This window comes from Oncorhynchus tshawytscha, linkage group LG05 (genome assembly GCF_018296145.1).
Source record: "Oncorhynchus tshawytscha isolate Ot180627B linkage group LG05, Otsh_v2.0, whole genome shotgun sequence".
NCBI lineage: Eukaryota > Metazoa > Chordata > Actinopteri > Salmoniformes > Salmonidae > Oncorhynchus > Oncorhynchus tshawytscha.
Window position 1 is genome coordinate 81,695,846 of NC_056433.1, and position 22,446 is coordinate 81,718,291.

The 22,446-nt window shown below is 41.4% G+C and overlaps 1 protein-coding gene across 2 annotated transcripts; it reads left to right on the forward strand.

Moving 5' to 3' along the window:
- Positions 1-1,407: 1,407 nt before the first annotated feature.
- pde6d (phosphodiesterase 6D, cGMP-specific, rod, delta) lies at positions 1,408-22,316 on the forward strand. 2 transcript variants are annotated; one of them, XM_024422376.2, is made up of 5 exons: positions 1,408-1,780; positions 17,673-17,761; positions 19,666-19,791; positions 21,261-21,366; positions 21,688-22,316. In XM_024422376.2, the coding sequence occupies exons 1-5, from the start codon at positions 1,713-1,715 to the stop codon at positions 21,767-21,769; spliced, it is 471 nt and encodes a 156-aa protein (XP_024278144.1). In that variant the 5' UTR covers positions 1,408-1,712; the 3' UTR covers positions 21,770-22,316. The 2 variants fall into 2 exon arrangements, with proteins under 2 accessions (XP_024278144.1, XP_024278145.1); XM_024422377.2 differs by lacking the exon at positions 1,408-1,780 and adding an exon at positions 15,253-17,385 and having other exon boundaries at positions 17,650-17,761.
- The last annotated feature ends 130 nt before the right edge of the window (positions 22,317-22,446 follow it).

Here is a 22,446-nt window from a genome sequence, read left to right on the forward strand (position 1 = left end):
TGGCACCAGCACATCTAACTGCAGTGAACTCTGCAGATTGTTAGATTTTCCCAAATCTGTGGAGACTGGAGGGATCTCTAGTGTTATCCATTCCTGTGAACAGGTTTGATAACTTATGATTCTTAACTTTATTAATGATGTTACATATAGAGGGAGTTTCTGTCAGATTGCTTTGTAAATAAATAAAAGAGAATGCAGCTTTCTTCTTACAGACAGAGAGGTTCATCCCACATGTTATACAGACTTTCTTCTTACAGACAGAGAGGTCCATCCCACATGTTATACAGACTTCAATGATGAGTCCTAAAATTGTCCCCTGTGATAAAACCTAATGCTGAATGGTAGACTGCAGCCAAGGGTTTTAAAACAGAGGTTGTGCCGTGTGCATGTAAACAATATCACCAACATCCAATACAGGGAGAGGCATTGTTTGAACAATCTTTCTCTTATTTTTAATACTAAGGCATGATTTATTTTGATATATAAAAAAAATAATGAATCTTGGGTGCAGTCTACCATTCAGCAATATGTTTTATCACAGGGGACAATTTTAGGACTCATCATTGTAGTCTGTACAAAGATGTGGGATGAACCTCTCTGTCTGTAAGAAGAAAGGTGCATTCTGTTTTATTTATTGGATCAAAGTCATGCTGAAGTTCACGAATGGCCTGCTGCACTGAGGTGGCACAGGAATACAAAACTGTGTCATCTGCATAGAGATGAGTAGTACAAGCATCAACAGTGTTTCCTATGTCATTAATATACAAAGTGAACAATAATGGACCCAGCATCAAACCCTGAGGAACACCTTTTTTGAATCTCAAGAAATTCAGATTTAACCCTATCTATCCAGATGGCCTGAGTTCTGTCGCTAAGATAATTCTGAAACAATTAACAGGCTGTATATCCCAGGCCTACTCTTGATAATTTCTTCAGCAAAACAAAATGATCAACAGTGTTGAACGCCTTAGACAGGTCAATGAACAAGGCAGCACAGCTCTTTTTAGCATCCAAGGCATTGACAAGATCGTTAACAACTAGCATGGTTGCTGTGATAGTATTATGCCCAAGCCTAAAACCTCATTGGTTTATATTAAGAATACAATTATCAGATTTTTAAAAAGGACACTCAGGATTGTGTAATCATACTATTTGTTCATGGTTCTATCTAGACAATTTGATTTAAAGCACAGGTGCAACAGCCCCTACACTAGATTCATAGCTTTTGTGTCTGCAAATTGAGCGGTGCTCCTCAAATATATCTGTATGATTGACACAAACCCGTATAGATTCTGCCTGTGGCACTCGTGCAAGAAAAAAAGGGGGCGGAAGTGGGGCGTTGCCTCCGCCTTTTGGCGTTGCCACTGGTGACGCGTCTCCCCCAGCCTGATCCCTCCCTAGACGCCCGGTTTCATTTGTTGTTTTGCGTGTTGCTTTGCTACAGCGCAAGGTGTTCGGACGAATTAGCTGTCAATCTCCGACCAAAAATATATTTAGGGTAGGTTGATTAAGGGATCAGTACTGTAGCAGTTCCCAGTGAGATTAATTCTGGGTCTGTTAGAGGTTAATGTGATAGAGTCCTTGGACTTTATGCCAGTTTCAGGTGCATTTACATTAGCTTGGTAAAGCTAACTAACTGTACAGTAACATCACAAGCAACCTCCGTTTTTTTTTTTTTAGCAGTTTTTTTTTCTACGCTCACGAAATTGAAGATGTCCGACTCCGACATAATGTCTTCAGCCGAAGACAGAGCCAAGGAGATTCTGAAGGGGTTTAAGCTGTATCCTTTTCAATTAATTGAGTTTTGCTTGGTTGTTTTAGCTAGCTATTTGGCTACAGTCTTCAGTTAGCTAGCTAAGCCAGTTACGTTACCTGTCCTTGTTGTACCACGCTGGCTACCGTTAAGTCGTTAGCTAGTTCGTGGATGGCTAGTCTAGGCAACGTTAGCGAAGTTAGATCATTTTCAGTCTGTTGATGGTTTATTAACTAACTAGTTGGTAACGTTAGTGTTGCTCGTGTCTTTCTTGGCCATATGCTCTGAATCTAACGTTAGTTTGCTGTCAAGTTAGCTTAACGTTAGCTAACAATAACAGGCCTCGCTATGTTATCTAGTTGTATACTCAACTCATAGATGTGGTGGTTAACTTTAGCCAATTACTTCGGATAAGTTGATAAGGAGCAGTTACATTGGACAATGAGATGCTATTTAGATATGCATTTAAGGTTAGCTGAATTGTTGCCGTCGCTAGTTTGCTGCCTGGTTCTGACTGGCACTAAACTTGTAGTCGTTTGCTGATGCTCAGTCTCTGTAGCGTTACCTGTTCGAACATACAGAACAGTATTGGCCAATTGCGGTTTTTCCCGAACTCTTGTTAAATCCACATCAGTGTAGATGAAGGGGAGGAAGGATTTTTGAGACATGAGTTGTGTTTATGTGCCATTCAGAGGGTGAATGAGCGAGACCAAAATATTTACGTGTCTTTGAATGGGGCATGGTACGGCAGTAGGTGCCAGGTGCACGGGTTTGTGTCAAGAACTGCAACGCTGCTGGTTTTTTCTTCATAAGTGTCTTCTAAATGGCATTATTTATTGTATTATTTAAACGCTCCACTGTTTCCCATGTGTATCAAGAATGGTCCACCACCAAAAGGACAACCAGCCAACTTGATACAACTGGGGGAAGCATTGGAGTCAACGTGGTCCAGCAACCCTGTGGAATGCTTTCGACACCTTGTAGAGTCCATGACCCGATGAATTGATGCTGTTCTGAAGGCCAAAGGAGGTGTGCAACTCAATATGAGGTTTTGTACACTGAGTGTGTAGTTTAGTGAGTGTGCCTCAGTGCAAAATAGATTTTGGTGCAGATAGTTTGTATCATTAATTCTCTATTTAGTAGTCTTATGGCTGTCTCGGGGCCTTTTGGTCCAAGAGCCGATGTTCCAGTACTCTTTGCCTGGCGGTAGCAGCGTGAACAGTCTATGGCTTGGGTGGCTTCCTCTGACATCGCATAATATAGAGGTACTGGATGGCAGGGAACTCGGCTCCAATGATGTGCTGGGCTGTCTGCACCACCCTCTGTAGCGCTTTGCGGTCAAGGGTGGTGCATTTGCCGTACCAAGCGGCGATGCAGCCATTCAAGATGCCCCCGATGGTGCAGCTGTAGAACTTTTGAGGATCCCGAGGGCCCGTGCCAAATCTTATCAGCCTCCTGAGGGAGAAGAGGTGCTGCCGTGCCCTCGTCGTGGGTATGTCTGGATCGTGTTAAGTCTTTAGTGATGTGGACGACAAGGAACTTGAAGTTCTCAACCCACTCCACAACAGCCTGCTCCTGCTGAATACTGTGCTTGTGACAAGAGTTTTCACAAAGATTTCAGCTATAGTTCGAATCGGAATTCAACTATGATTGATTATCATAATATTGTGTATTAGCAGAAAGCAGGATCCCCACCATTATAGTGAATGGAAAGAAAAAAAATCTGTGTAATAAAGTTTAGAAGACAATCATAATTGCTTTCTAAAACACTGGATGTACGTCCTTGAACCTTTTACTTTTAAATCTCACACAGAAAAAGTTAGAAGGATAATTTAGTCGCTAATGGCAGGTTGCATTAACCTGGTCAGCCTTCAATTTGAGTTATTCAATGAGGGGGCAGTACTGAGCCTGCAACGTCTCTTCCTGGAGTAGCTCAAAGTGTGCATGTTATGTGTCCATGAGACAATGTGCTATTGAGTCGTCACATGGGAGTGAATGGTGTCACGTGATCGATGGCGTTGTCCTTTCATATATACAGTACCAGTCAAAAGTTTGGACACCAACTCATTCAAAGGTTTTCCTTTATTTTTATTTTCTAATAAAATGTTCTAATAGTGAAGACCTCAACTATGAAATAACACATATGGAATCATGTAGTAACTAAATAAGTGTTAATCAAATTAAAATATATTTGAGATTTTTCAAAGTAGCCACCCTTTGCCTTGACAGCTTTGCACACTCATTAGCACTCCATCACTCTCCTTCTTAGTTACACAGCCTGGTGCCTTTAGTAGTTTTTTTTTTTTGCAGCAGCAATTTGACCATGAAGCCTGATTCACGTAGTCACCTCTGAACAGTTGATGTCTGTTACTTGAACCCTGTGAAGCATTTAGTTGGGCTGCAATTTAAGGCTGGTAACTCTTAATGAACTTATCCTCTGCGGTAGAGGTAACTCTGTCTTCCTTTCCTGTGGCGGTTCTCATGAGAGCCAGTTTCATCATAGCGCTTGATGGTTTTTGCCATGAAGAAACGTTCAAAGTTCTTGACATTTTCCCGGAGCGGACCTCTGTTGTCGAGGATAAGTTCATTAGTTACCTGCCTCAGAAATTGCAGTCCAAATAAATGCTTCAGAGTTCAAGTAACAGACATCTCAACATCAACTGTTCAGAGAAGACTGCGTGAATCAGGCCTTCATGGTTGAATTGCTGCAAAGAAACCACTACTAAAGGACACCAATAAGAAGAGTCTTGCTTGGGCCAAAAAACACGACAATGGACATTAGACTGGTGGAAATCTGTTTGTTCTGATGAGTCCAAATTAGATTTTTGGTTCCAACTGCCGTGTCTTTGTGAGACGAAGAGTAGGTGAACGGATAATCTCCGCATGTGTGGTTCCCACCATGAAGCATGGAGGAGGTGTGGTGGTGTAGGGGTGCTTTGCTGTTGACACTGTAAGTGATTTATTTAGAATGAAAGACACATTTAACCAGCATGGCTACCACAGCATTCTGCAGTGATACCCCATCCCATCTGGTTTGGGCTTAGTGGGACTATCCTTTTGTTTTTCATCAGGACAATGATCCAAAACATACCTCCAGGCTGTGTAAGGCCTATTTGACCAAGAAGGAGAGTGATGGAGTGCTGCATCAGATGTACTGGCCTCTACAATCACCCAACCTCAACCCAGTTGAGATGGTTTGGAATGAGTGGGACTGCAGAGTGAAGGAAAAGCAGCCAACAAGTGCTCAGCATATGTGGGAACTCCTTCAAGAGCTGTTGGAAAAGCATTCTAGGTGAAGCTGGTCGAGAGAATTCCAAGAGTGTGCAAAGCTATCATCAAGGCAAAGGGTGGCTACTTTGAAGAATCTAAACCACAAAATATATTGTTTTAACACTTTTTAATTTATTTTTTGGTTACTTCAGGATTCCATATGTGTTATGGTGTGTGTGGTAGAGACCTGAGGATGGGTATAGAGTCTTTGCAAGTAGTCAGTGCGGTCCAGATGGTGTCTGGGAGAGAGGGCGGGCAGTGGTAGGGCAGGTTGTTGTAACTCATACCTATGTCTAACATTTTTAATCCTACCATAGTGGAGGAGGTCATTTGAGGAGCTTTCCCTGTACCTTCCATGGGTAATGTTCAGTGCACCTCCCCTACTGTAGCTCAGATAGAAGCCCTTCTTCTGGTTTACATAGGCTAACACAAGCCAACGGTCCCAAAATAGGCACGGTAATGCGGACGAGATTAATCACACCTACTCTACTGCCATCGGCTTCAAGACTGAAGATCCATCGTTCTTTAATTACTCCCTGTACATTAAACATGACTTGGTAGCACTGAGGGTAGGCCTATTCAGTGTTGATAGGTAAGGGATCGTGACTTGTGTAGCAGACTGCGTATTCATGACATTCAAGGCAAGATAGGCTTAATTTTCTAGGCTTCTCATTCTTAAATCCTTGATTTGCAAGGACAGGGATTTACTGCCTTATGGTCCTCCTAACAGGCCTGGTGACTGAGTTAACATGCTACCAAGCACTGCATGGAGCCACGGCCCGCTGCATACTCCTAGAGTACCACAGTCGAGGTCATAATACTCATAAAACCTAGCAGTCAAACAATTAAATGTTTCCAATGGTTTTTCCACTGTTCATTTTTCCCCGTAGGGGACTATAGAAACACTTAAATGAAGGTCTGTTTTGTGTAGTCTTACCCTGGTGTGATGTTTTGATTACCATGCAAATCTCTCTCGGACAAGGTCCCACTTTTTAAAAATGTATTTTGTTTGCCCCTTTTTTTCTCCACAATTTCGATCTTGTCTCATCGGAAGAGGCGAAGGTCGAGTCATGCGTCCTCCGAAACATGACCCGCCAAACCGCGCTTCTTAACACCAGCCTACCAGCCGCACCAATGTGTCGGACAAAACGCCCTTTACCTGACAACCGAGGTCAGCCTGCAGGCACCTGGCCCGCCAGAGTCGCTAGAGCGTGATAGGCCGGGGGGCTTTACTTGGCTTAACACGGACAACACTCGGCCTATTGTGCGCCACCCTATGGGACTCCCGCTCATGGCTGGTTGTGATACAGTCCGGGATCGAACCCGGCTCTGTAGTGACACCCTTAGCACTGCGATGCAGTGCCTTAGACCGCTGTGCCATTCAGGAGGCCCTGGACAAGGTGACTTTTATCAATATATTTGCCTGTATTTACACTAGTAGGCGAAGTTATGTAACCTTATTTAGTCAGACCTGCTATGGTGGGTTTTAATGTAATTGGTGTTCACACGTTTCTTTTTGAGGTAGAATAAATGTCATGTTATTGATGCCTAACTGCAGACCTTATTTGCATTTTCTCTGTTCCAGAACCATTGGGTGTGCCGGAGTCTCATCACCTCTCAACTAGGGAAGCTGTTTCAACCTGGAACACTTTTCTCCTGCTTTGGGCTGTTTGTCGTTGCAGGAAGTCCTGAAGAGCTGGAGTGTATGAAGGGTTTTGTCCCAGCCCAGCTCTAACACCTGGCTTAAATAATCAACATAATGAATCAAGGTTGTAAGCTAAGATTTGTATTCTGATATGAGCTGGGCAGGAACAAAAGCTTATACATACTCCTGCCATTCAGATCTGTAATTATTCTGTACTATGGGTACACATTTTTCGTGAGGATGGGAATTAATTTAGATGGTATTGCTATATACACTGCTCAAAAAAATAAAGGGAACACTAAAATAACATATCCTAGATCTGAATGAATGAAATATTCTTATTAAATACTTTTTTCTTTACATAGTTGAATGTGCTGACAACAAAATCACACAAATTATCAATGGAAATCAAATGTATCAACCCATGGGGGTCTGGATTTGGAGTGACACAGGGCGCCAGTGGTGAATTTGCCAATCTTGGTGTTCTCTGGCAAATGAAAAATGTCCTGCACAGTGTTGGGCTGTAAGCACAACCCCCACCTGTGGACGTCGGGCCCTCATACCACCCTCATGGAGTCTGTTTCTGACTGTTTGAGCAGACACATGCACATGTGTGGCCTGCTGGAGGTCATTTTGCAGGGATCTGGCAGTGCTCCTCCTTGCAAAAAGGCGGAGGTAGCGGTCCTGCTGCTGGGTTGTTGCCCTCCTACGGCCTCCTCCACATCTCCTGATGTACTGGCCTGTACTGATGTACTGGCCTGTCTCCTGGTAGCGCCTCCATGCTCTGGACACTACGCTGACAGACACAGCAAACCTTCTTGCCACAGCTCGCATTGATGTGCTATCCAGGATGAGCTGCGCTACCTGAGCCACTTGTGTGGGTTGTAGACTCCGTCTCATGCTACCACTAGAGTGAAAGCACCGCCAGCATTCAAAAGTGACCAAAACATCAGCCAGGAAGCATAGGAACTGAGAAGTTGTCTGTGGTCCCTACCTGCAGAACCACTCCTTTATTGGAGGTGTCTTGCTAATTGCCTATAATTTCTACCTGTTGTCTATTCCATTTGCACAACAGCATGTGAAATGTATTGTCAATCAGTGTTGCTTCCTAAGTGAACATTTTGATTTCACAGAAGTGTGATTGACTTGGAGTTAACTTGTGTTGTTTTAAGTGTTCCCTTTTTATTTTTTTGAGCAGTGTATATATATAATGCATGTCACACTCAAGTTGAACTTGTTGACTGATGCTAAGAAGGGAGTGGTTGCAACTAGAAGGCATCACTGGTCCACACCTGCCCTGTCTGTTGGATGAGTAGTATTGGTTGGTACTGGCATGTGCCTTTCGGTTCCTCTCCATGTGTAGGCTATTGTACAGTTTTTCATACAGTGCCTTCTGAAACTTTTTCCACATTTTGATGAGTTACAGCCTTATTCTAAAATTGAGGTTTTTTTTCTCCCTCAACACAGTACTCCATAATGACAAAGCAAAAATGGGTTTAGAAATTTGTGCAATTTCATTAACTGAAATATCACATTTACATAAGTATTCAAACCCTTTACTCAGTACTTTTTTGAAGCAACTTTGGCAGCGATTACAGTCTCTGGGTCTTCTTGGGTATGACGCTACAAGCTTGGCACACCTGTATTTGGGGAGTTTTTCCCATTCCTCTCTGCAGATCCTCTTAAGCTCTGTCAGGTTGTATGGGAGTGTCGCTGCACAGCTATTTTCAGGTCTCTCGAGAGGTTAGATCGGGTTCAAGCCCGGGCTCTGGCTGGGCCACTCGAGGGCACTCTGAGACATGGCCCAATGCCACTCCTGCATTGTCTTGGCTGTGTGCTTAGGGTTGTTATGCTGCTGGAAGGTGAACCTTCACCCCAGTCTGAGGTCCTGAGTGCTCTTGAGCAGGTTTTTAATCAAGGATCTCTGTACTTTGCTCCATTCATCTTTCCCTCGATCCTGAAAAACATCAACACAGAATGAAGCTGCCACCACCATGCTTCACCGTAGGGATGGTGCCATGTTTCTTCCAGATGTCATGCTTTGCATTCAGGCCAAATAGTTCAATCTTGGTTTCAACGGACCAGAGAATTTTGTTTCTCATGTTCTGAGTCCTTTAGGTGTCTTTTGGCAAACTCCAAGCGGGCTGTCATGTTCCTTTTAGTGCCTTCCGTCTGGCCACTCTACCATAAAGGCCTGATTGGTGGAGTGCCGCAGAAATGGTTGTCCTTCTGGAAGGTTCTCCCATCTCCACAGGATCTTTGCCTTGTGCTTAGGGTTGTTATGAACTCGATGGTCACTTCTTGGTCACCTCCCTGACCAAGGCCATTCTCCCCCGATTGCTCTAGGAAGAGTCTTGGTGGTTCCAAACTTCTTCCATTTAAGAATGATTGAGGCCACTATGTTCTTGGGGACCTTCAATGCTGCAGAAATGTTTTGGTACCCTTCCACATATCTGTGCCCCGACACAATCCTGTCTCTGCTCGAGCTCTACGGACCATTCCTTCGACCTCATGGCTTGGTTTTTGCTCTGACATGCACTGTCAACTGTGGGACCTTATATAGACAGGTATGTGCCTTTCTAAATCATGTCCAATCAATTTAATTTACCACAGGTGAACCCCAATCAAGTTGTAGAAATCTCAAGGATGATAAATGGAAAAGGGATGCACCTGAGCTCAATGTCGAGTCTCATAGCAAAGGGTCAATACTTATTTACATAAGGTATTTATTTTTTTATTTTTTGTAAAACATGTGCAAACATTTCTAAAAACCTGTTATTGTTTTGTCCATTATGGGATATTGTGTGTACAGTCGTGGCCAAAAGTTTTGGGAATGACACAAATATGAATTTCCACAAAGTTTGCTGCTTCAGTATCTTTAGATATTTTTGTCAGATGTTACGATGGAATACTGAAGTATAATTACAAGCATTTCATAAGTGTCAAAGGCTTTTATTGACAATTACATGAAGTTGATGCAAAGAGTCAATATTTGCAGTGTTGACCCTATTTTTCAAGACCACTGCAATCCACCCTGGCATGCTGTCAATTAACTTCTGGGCCACATCCTGACTGATGGCAGTCCATTCTTTCATAATCAATGCTTGGAGTTTGTCAGAATTTGTGGGTGTTTGTCCACCCGCCTCTTGAGGATTGACCACAAGTTCTCAATTGGCTTAAGGTCTGGGGAGTTTCCTGGCCATGGACCCAAAATATGGATGATTTGTTCCCTGAGCCACTTAGTTATAACTTTTGCCTTATGGCAAGGTGCTCCATTATGCTGGAAAAGGTATTGTTCATCACCAAACTGTACCTGGATGGTTGGGAGAAGTTTCTCTCGGAGGATGTGTTGGTACCATTCTTTATTCATGGCTGTGTTCTTAGGCAAAATTGTGAGTGAGCCCACTCCCTTGGTTGAGAAGCAACCCCACACATGAATGGTCTCAGGATGCTTTACTGTTGGCATGACACGACTGATGGTAGCGCTCACCTTGTCTTCTCCGGACAAGCTTTTTTCCGGATGCCCCAAACAATCGGAAAAGGGATTCATCAGAGGAAATGACTTTACCCCAGTCCTCAGCAGACCAATCCCTGTACCTTTTGCAGAATATCAGTCTGTCCCTGATGTTTTTCCTGGAGAGAAGTGGCTCCTTTGCCGCCCTTCTTGACACCAGGCCATCCTCCAAAACTTGTGGTGCTCCGATCCCGCAGCTGAATCAACTTTAGGAGACGGTCCTGGCGCTTGCTAGACTTTCTTGGGCGACCTGAAGCCTTCACAACAATTGAACCGCTCTCCTTGAAGTTCTTGATGATCTGATAAATGGTTGATTTAGGTGCAATCTTACTGGCAGCAATATCCTTGCCTGTAAAGCCCTTTTTGTGCAAAGCAATGATGACAGCACATGTTTCCTTGCAGGTAACCATGGTTGACAGAGGAAGAACAATGATTCCAAGCACCACCCTCCTTTTGAAGTTTCCAGTCTGTTATTCGAACTCAATCAGCATGACAGAGTGATCTCCAGGCTTGTCCTCATCACCACTCACACCTGTGTTAACGAGAGAATCACTGACATGTCAGCTGGTCCTTTTGTGGCAGGGCTGAAATGCAGTGGAAATGTTTTTGGGGGGGGGATTCCGTTAATTTGCATAGCGAAGAATTGCAATTCATCTGATCACTCTTCATAACATTCTGGAGTATATGCAAATTACCATCATACAAACTGAGACAGCAGACTTTACGAAAATTAATATGTCATTCTCAACTTTTGGCCATGAAATATTTAATAAATTTTAGAACAAGGCTGTAACAAGGCAAGGAGTCTGAATACTTTCTGAATGCACTGTATGTGTAGTAGTTTTATCATTTGTGTCAACTTTGGGAACTTCTCTAATCAAAAATGTGTTATTTTCCATTTAATTATTCTTCCACACTTTGTACATTTTTGCCCAAAAAAATGACATCCATTTTAATCCCACTTTGTAACACAACAAAATGTGGAAGAAGTCAAAGGGTATGAATAGTTCCTGAAGAAGCTGTATCTAGGCATGGCTTCATTTTTTTTTTTGTCTTAAGTATTTCTCATTCTGCTGGAGTTTACTTAGTATTTTATACGGAACAAAAATATGTACAGAACATGCAATCACTTGTGATGCTACCATGTTGTCGTTTTTTTTTTTTTTTTTTGGGGGGCTACCATGCTGTGTTGTCATGTGTTGTCTTGGGTATCTTTGGTGTTTCTCTTGCCTTTGTTATATAAAATAATTGCCGTCGTTATAAATAAGAATTGGTTCGTAACTGACTAGCCTAGTTAAATAACATTTGAGGAGATACATTTAATTAGGCCCTACTCTATGGATTTTACGTGACTGTAAATACAGATATGCAACTGTTGTTCAAAGATACCTTGGGCCTCAGGAACTCGTCATAGTATTTCTGTGCATTCAAATTTCCATCGGTGAAATGCAATTGTGTGCTTTGTCCGTCTCTTATGCCTGCCCATACTGTAACCCCACTGGCACCATGGGGCACTCTGTTCACAACGTTGACATCAGCAATCCGCTCACCCACACAGCGCCATACGTTGGAGGCGACTCACGGTAGAGAAATTAACATAAACATCTGGCTCTGTTGGACATGCCTGCAGTCAACATGCCAATTGCGTGCTCCCTCAACTTGAGACATCTGTGGCGTTTGTGTTATTGTCCCCAGCACAAGGTACACCTGTGTAATGATCATGCTGTTTAATCAGCTTTTTGATTTGCCACACCTATCAGGTGGATGGATGATATTGGCAAAGGAGAAACACTCACTAACAGGGATGTAAACAAATTTGTGCACAAAATTTGAGAGAAATAAGCTTTTTGTGCATATGGAACATTTTGGGGGTCTATTATTTCAGCTCATATAACATGGGACTGATGCAGTCCTGTTTGGCTCAGTTGGTAGAGCATGGTGCTTGCAATGCCAAGGTTGTGGGTTCTATTCCCACAGGGGACCAGTGCAAAAATAATGGAAATGTATTCACTCATATTCTTATCCAGAGCAATTTACAGTATCTGCTAAAATGGCTAAATATTGAGAATTTTTTTGTTTTTGTTCAGTGTGTTTTAAGCCTACCTTCAACATCCAGTTATTTCTCCATTTGTAACTCACCCACCAAAAATCACAATATGCCATTTTACCATTTTGCTTTATTTATGCTGGTCTAATTCCTATCATGGAAAAGCAGAAGAATCTGTGCGCTCTCAGATTAATAAATAGTTTAAGCTTTATTACTTCAAGACAGATGTTTATTTTATGTATGCACTGTTTACTATTTAGATTTCTGTAAAACAATGTCATTGTTGGAGTTAAGGTGTTTGACTTGATTGATGGGTGACTAGGTGCGTTCTTGTCAAATAAATATGCTTATTCATTCATTCATGACCTGTTAAATTCTACTATGAATTAGTCTGGCTTTGAATCTGCAACCGAATGTGTCAAATTTGTTCTGAATCGCTTTAATACAGTAGTGCATTCTGACACCATTTAATTGAAATAGGTATCACCTCGTTCATATAGTTGGCAGAATTGATAAGGGATTAAATGTATACCACCAGCTAAAGGAGAAGAGGATCTGGTAAAATAAGGGTATGTTGCTATTTTCACCTAGGTAGGTTAGCTAGCTAGCGTCTTTGCAAAAAAAAAATATATATAGCCTAGTATTCATGGCATAATGTAAATATCTGACTGATAGTATTGTGTACAAGACCAAATGCATAAATAAGCCAATAAGTATTATTTAAATAAAATATAGATCAGTAAATCAAAATATTTTGTTTTGTTACAAGGTAGCTAGCTAGCTGACAGCAAAGGTGTCCGCTAGAGATGGCTTGCAGGAATTTATATGATGTGTACTTTGGTAATTAGCATTCTTCAAATTTCAAAGTAAATGGAGCTGACTATATTGATAAAAGTAACCTTGTCCGAGAGCGATTTACATGAATATCAAAACGTAATTCCAGGGAAAGCCTACATGAAACGCAGACCTTGTTTGAAAGGGTTCTAAAATGGGTGGTTTATAAATGTAGGAACCATTTCTGTTTTTGACCGCTAGGTTTTATGGGGCTCTATTGTGTAACTGATTTTACAACCTTTGCAAAAGAGGTTAGCCTTTGAATTTTGTTTTGTTGTGGATTTCGAGAGAATTGCGAGTGGCGCAGCGGTCTAAGGCACTGTATCTCAGTGCAAGAGGCATCACTACAGTCCCTGGTTCGAAATCCAGGCTCTGATTGGGAGTCTCATAAGGTGGCGCACAATTGGCCTAGCGTTGTCTGGTTTAGGCCGTCATTGTAAATAAGAATTTGTTCTTATTGACTGACTTGCCTAGTTAAATAAAGGTTACTTTTTTTTTTTACAAAAATGATACAGAGGATAGTCGAGTTGTTTTCAAGTTTAAGATGATCCTTCTGAGACCAAGCAATCAATCTGTACTCTGAGGAATTGTCCATCTTTGAACTAAAACCACCCCCCTCCTTAAAAATGTACATAACGAGCATCAGATTAATCGTGATTACAACATCATCAAGAAACAGGCTACATTCACACAGATTTCTCAAGGTTTTTCCATCAAATGAATCTAGAAGTGGTGTATTTATTTGATGTGTGCTGATCAGAGTTTTCTGTGTGTGCTGTGGTGACTATCGTGTTAAAGGAGGTCAGGAAGTCTTCCCCAGCATGACCAGGTTTTTGACCTGTAGGTCATTGTCTTATGCAATGAGGACATTTATAGAAAGCACTAGAAGTTGTATCACAGCAGGGAGAATTCAAAGAAGGCACAAGATGTGCTACAACTCAGCTTCATCACGAATTTGCTTGTTTTTGCAGACTTTGTCGACGAGAATATCGTAATTGCTTTCAGTTATTACAGTTTCTAAGTCTAGCGTAATATTCACATTCTGTCATGAATGTAGGTATAACCTGAAATTATGAGTGTGATTTGTGTGCTTTTCCCTTGTGCTGCCTAATCAGATTATTTGATACTTTGATTCCTGGGAACTGCCTTGCATCCATGAATAACCCAGTACCGTGTGCCTTAGGCCTAGGCTATAGCCGATTACCCAAGTCGTGCTGAGAATCCTGCCTTTCCATAGAACACCACAGTATTTTATTAAGCCGCCCTACAGTAGTTCATTGTATTGAAAAACCTCTCTGCAGTTTGGTTAATTAGACAAATGTACATCTCAGACTAAAAATCTACAGGCTACATGACTGATTTATATATGATGCTGTTGCTGCATTGGGCTTCCTGGCTTGTACAACATCGCCTCTGTTATGCCTCTGTTATGTCCCTAAGGAAAGGCAAAGGCTGGCCTCGGAGGAGAATGCAGTGTGCACTGTAGCCAGCTTCGGCTTCCCCTGAGTAGACCTGACTTGCATTTTAATCTGTCCCTGTAACAAACTGATTCACAGAACTGTGTGAACACAATGACTGGCTAACCTCACAGGGAAAGTCTGAGTGGGTCTAGTGGTAGAATATTTGAGCTTTAAGACTTCAGAAAAGTAAAACGGTCTCAATTGCATTTCTGAAGATGTTTGTTACAAAAAAATTGTTTTTTGAAATGTATTAATTTGCAATGCTTTCATTTGACAGTTTATGCAATATTCCATGCGTCATGTCTCGTGTTTATTGCATGTGCAGTCAAATGTGATTTCCCTGTGTTTTTATATTCCCACTATGAGGTAGGAATAATACTCTGTGATAGTCTAAGATCTGAAATGTCAGCTTGTTTGCATGGGTGGGTTCTTTATGCCACTTGGCTACATCGCCAGGTGATACAAGTTAACCCTATCAGTCCTGAGACGCCAGCGAAAATCGTCTTTTCATTGATCTGCATGTCCAGCCTTTATATTTAGTCTCACAATGAAGTGTTTCACCATGTTCTTTTCAGGACAAACATGGCTCCAAGTAGAACACAAAACAATTTGACATAAACAGTTGCATTCATGAGTTTTATTGACAAATCTCAACAATAACTAAAATGTCTGCCAAAGCAACAAACAAACAAAAATGATAAAAATGCATTTCTGAATACTGTAAATACAGAAATGGTTTGCTCTGTGGGAAATCAATATCCAACTAGTCAGTGACAACTGTGTAGAGTTTGACAGCAACTAGGTGAGCTTGTTACAATATTATAGACGGTATGACCTTGGATTCATTTGATTAATAGACCATAACAAAGAGAGTTTGCCCTCCATTAATAGCTAGTTTTCAGGTTACATATCCCTCACACTAGGCTCCAATTATGCCCCTCACTCAGGCTACTCCCGGACAGTCTTAGCAAAATTGTTCTTTAAGAAATTGCTTTTTTGCTAAGAAGTTACTTTTGTTTCTTTTTGACCATTTTAATTGAAAAACAATCACAGTAAGGTACTTAATTGTTACCCAGAACAGATTTGATATTGAGAAGAAGAGGGGGAAAAAAGTCTACATGGACCATTTTTAAAGGACCATTTTTAAAGCTACTCTTTAAAAATGGATGGGGCTTAAGTGAGGCTAGCATGACCCTAGGGGCTAATTAAAAGCCTGTTTGAGTATGTTCAGGAACAAGGGTCTATCCCCCTTGCGGATATTCTCTGCTTAGCGCCAGGGATCTCAGTAGGTATGATCCTGGAGACATCTGTCACCAGTTTCCCCACCGGGCCTAATAGAACTGCGTTGAGCTGACATCTTTATCCGGGCCTATTATGAAGAACTTTGTGTTGTCTAGGCTTTGACCTTAGAATGTACTGGAAACATTTTCCAGGAATTGTTCTCTCCAGCCAGTTAAGGAGCTTAATTTAAAAATATATATATTTATAATATATCTAAATATAATATAATATATATATAATTCACATTGAAGCAGCAGGACAGATCGTACTCTAATCCATTCATAAAACGTTAGATGGGTCGACGCTGCTAAATTGCTTCGTCCCCCAGTCATTGTCCAGCAGGACTGACAACTGTTGAAATCAATTTAAATGATGTAGGAGACAGACAGCACAAAGTCCACAGCCAAAATATTACCTAACAAACCCGCCTCACACACAGCATCCCAGTCATGTACAGAGTTTTTGAATGAAAGGGTAAAACTGTAGCCTCGTGTATACCAGACTGATTACCGCTGCGCAGCAAACCATTCATGTAAACTTGCAAGATCAGGGTGGCTTGCGAGGCTAGTAAAACCTTTTGGTAGTAGGCCTGTGTTTTCTGAGGAAGTTTCTATTGAGGTGACAGAGCCACGCACTGTAGACCTGAGTTTCAGTCTAGGAGGTTGTGGGAAGCTGCTGGGAGGTTGGTGACTGAGCTGACCCAATGTTGCTGGGATGCAGGCTGTCAGATTTTGAAAGGATTAAAAGATTCAAAGCACCACACGTTTCATCTCGCTAAAACAGTCCTCGCTCCACAGCAGCTAGCTAAGCTCAGCGTTGGAGTTGGTTGCCCCATGTTTCTGTTTTCACTTGACATCAACTGTTATTTTCCTACCTGCTGTTTTGAAATTTGGTCATTCTACATTTAGACTCTTATTGTTAGTTTGAAAGAATTGATCCCGTGTGCGGAATGGATCGACACACACTTTGCTCCTCCGATTTAATTCCGTTTTGCTGTTTGAAGCACTTAAGTCATGAAATAGTCATGTCAACTGAATGGCATTGTGTCCTGAGGAGGGCTGTGCAGGCTGGTGCTGACACCCTTTTGAGGGGGAGGGGGAGCACAGATGGTCTTGACACAGGAGTTCAGGTGCTTCTGACATGGAGTACCCTCTAGTTGACACACGAGCCACATCTTCAGGTCGGTTCCAGAGCCGAGTCAGAAACTCTTTGTTCTGTGAGCACCAGCTGGAGAACTGTTACGTGACACACTTGCCTCGGCTTGCACCACTTGACCTATTAGAAGACGTTAGCTAGTAGTAGCTACATAATCATGGGCGGCTTTATTGGCCACTCCAATAAAAGAACATTGTGTGAGAGCTGATGTAAATAACTAGAGCCACAAACGTCAGCTCTCTTAAGAGTTTCGGAAGTATAAAAATAGACCTAGACAGTTTCTTTTTTTGGCTTTAACTCGTGCCCACTAGTTGAATTATCAACAAAACCTGTGTCCGTTGGTTAGCTTTTTTGTTGTTGTCCGAGACTGAGTTGAACATCTGTTGCATACTTCTGGATTACCTGTTGGTTCCTGAGAGATCAAAGGTTGTATATCGTTGTGTATTTACCTCCTTTTGATTGGGCTTGGCTACTCTTTGAATTGTCTGACAGTTGGCTTTCACTAAACTATCGTAACTTGATGGGTTTCCTGTTATCCTGCAACCTTGAGGAATATTGGCGTTACTTAATTGATCCCTGGCTCTGAGGGAAAATTCGAAGGTTTGCCACGAGCTGCAGACACAAACAGTACAGAACAGAACCTAGACAAGGCTACTGTTGCCTGATGGAAGTACATGGCTGTGTCCGTAGTGTTCCTCGACTCCCTCTGCCAGAAACTGGATGAACTTGCGTGATGCTGAGACTGGGAAGGTGCTGTGGCAGGGAACGGAGGATCTGTCTCTTCCTGGGGTCGAACATGAAGGTACTGGCTGGTTTACTGTCATCTTGCTTCCCTCCTGGAGGAAACCTGGATTTTTAGGCCGAATATTCCAACCCCTACCAAGATGACCACTCGGTTCTAACCACCCCAGCAGTCAGTTTTTCCTTAAGAGCTTGAACCCCTGAACCAATGTCAAAATACCCAAAATGATAATTAGCAATTTACCTCTAAACATAGTTATCATGTTGTGCCATGTTAATATTGTGTATATTATAATCAATAGAAAAGGGAACATGCTTGATACATGAGAAAGTAGCCTAGCTCTAGGTAAACATTAGGGGCCTAATTTATAAATCTATAATTTCTTAATTCGCCATTTCTGAAAAGTTCGCATGTACAAAAATAGAGAGATTTATCAACTTGGCGCACGCATGTTTCTCGTTATAAATCAAACCTGTCATAAAGCTGTGCGTGAACGTGCATTGGTGGGGCGGCAGGTATCCTAGTGGTTAGAGCGTTGCAAGATCGAACCCCACGAGCTGACAAGGTAAAAATCTGTCATTCTGCCCCTGAACAAAGCAGTTAACCCACTGTTCCTAGGCCGTCATTGAAAATAAGTATTTGTTCTTAATCAACTGGCTTGCCTAGTTAAATAAAATAAAAAGTGCTCCACCTGAAACGCTTTCCATGTGGTGACAATAACGCCCTTTTTATTTGAGGTATAATTTGGAACTATTGGCATTAGGCCACAGCATATGCAAAATACATTCAATATTTAGTTCATCCAGATATTACTGGGTTTATATGTTCTACCTTGGTATAGACTATGAGCTTAAATGGACATTGATGTCGCCACCTATCACACAGCAATACTGTAGCTTAAGTTTCCCCAAACTGTCAAATATTTTACATAAAGCTACCGGTTTATAGTGTGTGCAGCATGTTTTAATCTTCTGCAGTCATTTATGCTGTTTCTGGAAAAGGACTGTCAGTTTCTGAAAGGTTGGTTATTACTGCATTGTCGGAACTAGAAGCACAAGCATTTCGCTACACTCGCATTAACATCTGCTAATCTGCTAACCATGTGTAGGTGACAAAAAAATTGTTGTGGACATGTCTACAGAACATTTGAATTCAACAATGTTTTGCATTGATCCCCCCCAACCTAAATATGGACTGCCTGCGAATTGTGAAACATTGTCTAAGGCAGGCTACAAATTCAAATGGAATTCCATGAACTTACTTCCAGTAGCTTACTAAGGCCTAAATCAATGTAAAAGATCAATGGTTCACCTGTTAAATTCAACCCGCATAACGGTATTATAAACCGCACTACCTATGATATTGCAAAACTTGAAATACATATAACCTATATATTTACTAGGCTACTAGGTCCAATTAAATGAGAGATGCGCATGGTAATTTGTTGTATGGCTTCTTCAGGAATATAAACCCAATCAAGACCAGAAAAGGTCATGAATATATTCTGCAATGGTTATATAATATATATAGGAAAAAGATTCCTATTTCAAATGATTTTAGATTCTAAAAGAAAAATGGATCCTCTCAGTAATGGTAAATGGCTGCATTCTTTAAAAAAAAATTACAGTTTATTTTTATTTTTTATGAATATGCATAAATGCGATTTGCACAAATTACTTACTTGCCAGCTTGCAATACAATATTTCAATCACAAGCAGATGTGCTTACGCATGGTCTAAAGTTGACAGGGATGTGAACACATTCTCACATCAAGTACATTTTTTTTTTTATAAATGCCAACTTTAGCGTGAACTGGCACACGCACATTTTGGGGCACACGCACATATATTTTGTATGTACGCACAGTTTGTAAATGAGGCCCCAGGATGTTGTTTGTGTTTGTGACTGCATTTCTTCTCTCCTAATTGGTAGTTTGACCGTCCGTTTTTTTTTTTTCCTTGCAGCTCGAGTCCCCAAGAAAATTCTCAAGTGCAAAGCTGTGTCCAGAGAGCTAAATTTCTCTTCATCAGAAAAACTGGAAAAGTTCCGCCTTGAGCAGAAGGTCTTCTTCAAAGGCCAGTGTTTAGAAGGTACTAGTCTCTCTTATCTGTTTCAATAAGCGTTTCATATACAGGTAGCTGCCAAAATAAAGGAAACCCCAACATAGTGTAATAGGGTATTGGACCACCACGAGCTGCCTGGAATATATTCAAATGCGCCTTGGCATAGATTCTAGAAGTGTCTGGAACTCTGTTGGAGGGATACAACACCATTCGTCTACAATAAATAAAATAAAATGTGGTGTTTTGTTGATGGTGGTGGAAAACGTTGTCTCAGGCGCCGCTCTAGAATCTCCCATAAGTGTTTAATTGGGTTGAGATCTGGTGACAGAGACACACACACCCATTACAGACAGAAATGCTCCTCAGCATCCCCACCACCCCCAGACAATCCTGTAGGTAAAGAAGCCGTGGAGGTCCTGGGCTGGCGTGGTTACACCTGCGGTTCAGACCAGTTGGCCGTACTGCCAAATTCTCTAAAATTATGTTGGAGGCGGCTTATGGTAGAGAAATGAACATGAATTTATCTGACAACAGCTCTTTTGGACATTCCTGCAGTCGGCATGAGAATTGCACGCTCCCTCAACTTGAGACGTGGATTATCCTTGCAAAGGAGACCTGCTCAGCAACAAGGATGTAAAGCTTTTTGTGCATATGGAACATTTCTGGGATCTTTTATTTCAGCTCTTCAAACACGAGAACAACAACTTACATGTTGCGTTTTACATTTTTGTTCAATATACTTTGTATGCCTCATTTACTCAAGTTTTTCCTTTATTTTGGCAGCTACCTGTATCACAGATTAGCCATTTTATTGACATGATACTGTAGTGGCCGCTCTAACAATGTAAAAGAAATGTCTTCAAAAATGGAAGGCAGTCTGGAGGAGGCAAGAGCCGGTTGGACCATTCTAGCCAATGAGAGGGCAGATACGCATGTGAACAACAGGCACAACGGTTACCACAGATACAAAGTCAAAATTGGCTATATCGTGAAATATTATTTAAGATTACTGTAAGGTATAAGGTTAGCAGTGTGAGTAATGTTACGTTTAAAATCACATCTTAGAAATAGGCAGGGTTTAGGACTTTGTGGCTGTGGTAACTAGTGTCAACCAGGCATACCTCCAATGTTTTTTTTTAAGTTGCCGGGATTTCATGTGTCCTACTTATATCAGTACACTCGTAACAACCTAATCATTACGAAACTTATATTCGGTCTAATGAGCCACGCATAGCAAAAAAAGCCATTACATTTTTTGTTAACCAAATTCAACACTAATTGACCTCCAATCAAAAACTCTGCTTGGTTCTGCAATGCAAAAAAAAAACATTTTTAAAATGCCACCCACCTGCTGAAGAAGACAGATTTTGGGCTCAGTTATCCCTCTCGCTTCGCCTCTTCCTTTCTGCCTGTATGTACTAAAGAATACAATATCCGTGCATAGTGAATAAACACTGATTGAATGTATTTTGGATGGCTCTCTCCTCTACCTGCAGAATGGTTCTTTGAGTTTGGCTTTGTGATTCCCAACTCCACAAACACATGGCAGTCTTTGATAGAGGCGGCTCCAGAGTCGCAGATGATGCCTGCAAATGTTTTAACGTAAGAGTTCAGATATATTTTTGAGAAACTATTTCAGCCTTTTGCATTTATCTGCATGGGTTGTTCGGTCTTTTGTTCATTGTCCTACATTTTGGGTTGTGCAATTGTTTGTAGGTAATACAGAACTGTCACTCACTAGGCTGCATCTTGAATAAGTAATGAGGCTACAGCCAAATATTCCTTCACACTTTATCTATTCTACACCAAACTTCCTGTAAACTGCAATGTCCTCGTTTATGGAGGCGTCTTTGTCTCATATTTTTGCAGCTAGAGATTAGTGTTTGCTGAATTGTAATGTTTCTTCGTTTCTCTCCCTTGCAGTGGAAATGTTGTTATAGAGACCAAGTTCTTTGATGACGATCTTCACGTCAGCACCTCTCGAGTACGACTTTTCTACGTCTGAAGAAGAACAAACAACTTTACTTTTTTTCTTCTTTTTTTCTATTAATCCTTGAAGTGAGGGTGGGGGGGGAACAGGACCACCATACACAACTGATTGTTGTTATCCAATGGTCACTGGAAGCCGAGTTCGACGGAGTGCGTTTCTCTTTACAGTGACGGGTGACGGCAGTACTAAAAGGGAACAATGCAGGAAGAAACTGACATCCAACCAAGTCATCAAGATCACACTGGCTTCTTGGCAGACAAGACTTTTTGTATGTAAATATATATATATATATATGGGCAAAGATGATGCTCATGGCAAGAAACCATGTAAATGATTTTATTTGTACATTCATTATTTTCCCCTTGTCATTCCAGAAGTGTCACCCTGCGATGTACACAGCTCCATTGTCACCTTGTGTTTTTGATGTTTGCTTTCAGTTGATGTTGTGGTTGCTGATATTGTCATTGTTTGGATGTTTTTTTAAATAGTTGTTACTAATCTTGTAAAATAGGCTGTGTTTATTACTACACGAATTATGGATTAAAATATGTACAATACATTATTTTATTTTTTTGTAGTTGAAGTTTAACTGCAACAGAATGAGTGGTTCATGCAAGATATTTTGTCTCCTAGGATCCCAAACTTGGCTAGTGTATGAGGCATGGGGCACCTGTATGCAAATGAGAACTAAA

Excerpts from the sequence above, each read along its gene's own strand:
- pde6d (XM_024422376.2), top strand. The coding sequence starts at position 1,713 with ATGTCCGACTCCGACATAATGTCTTCAGCCGAAGACAGAGCCAAGGAG. Across the intron at positions 1,781-17,672 it reads ATTCTGAAGGGGTTTAAGCT|AAACTGGATGAACTTGCGTG; the intron begins GTATCCTTTTCA and ends TCCCTCTGCCAG. Across the intron at positions 17,762-19,665 it reads TCCTGGGGTCGAACATGAAG|CTCGAGTCCCCAAGAAAATT; the intron begins GTACTGGCTGGT and ends TTTTCCTTGCAG.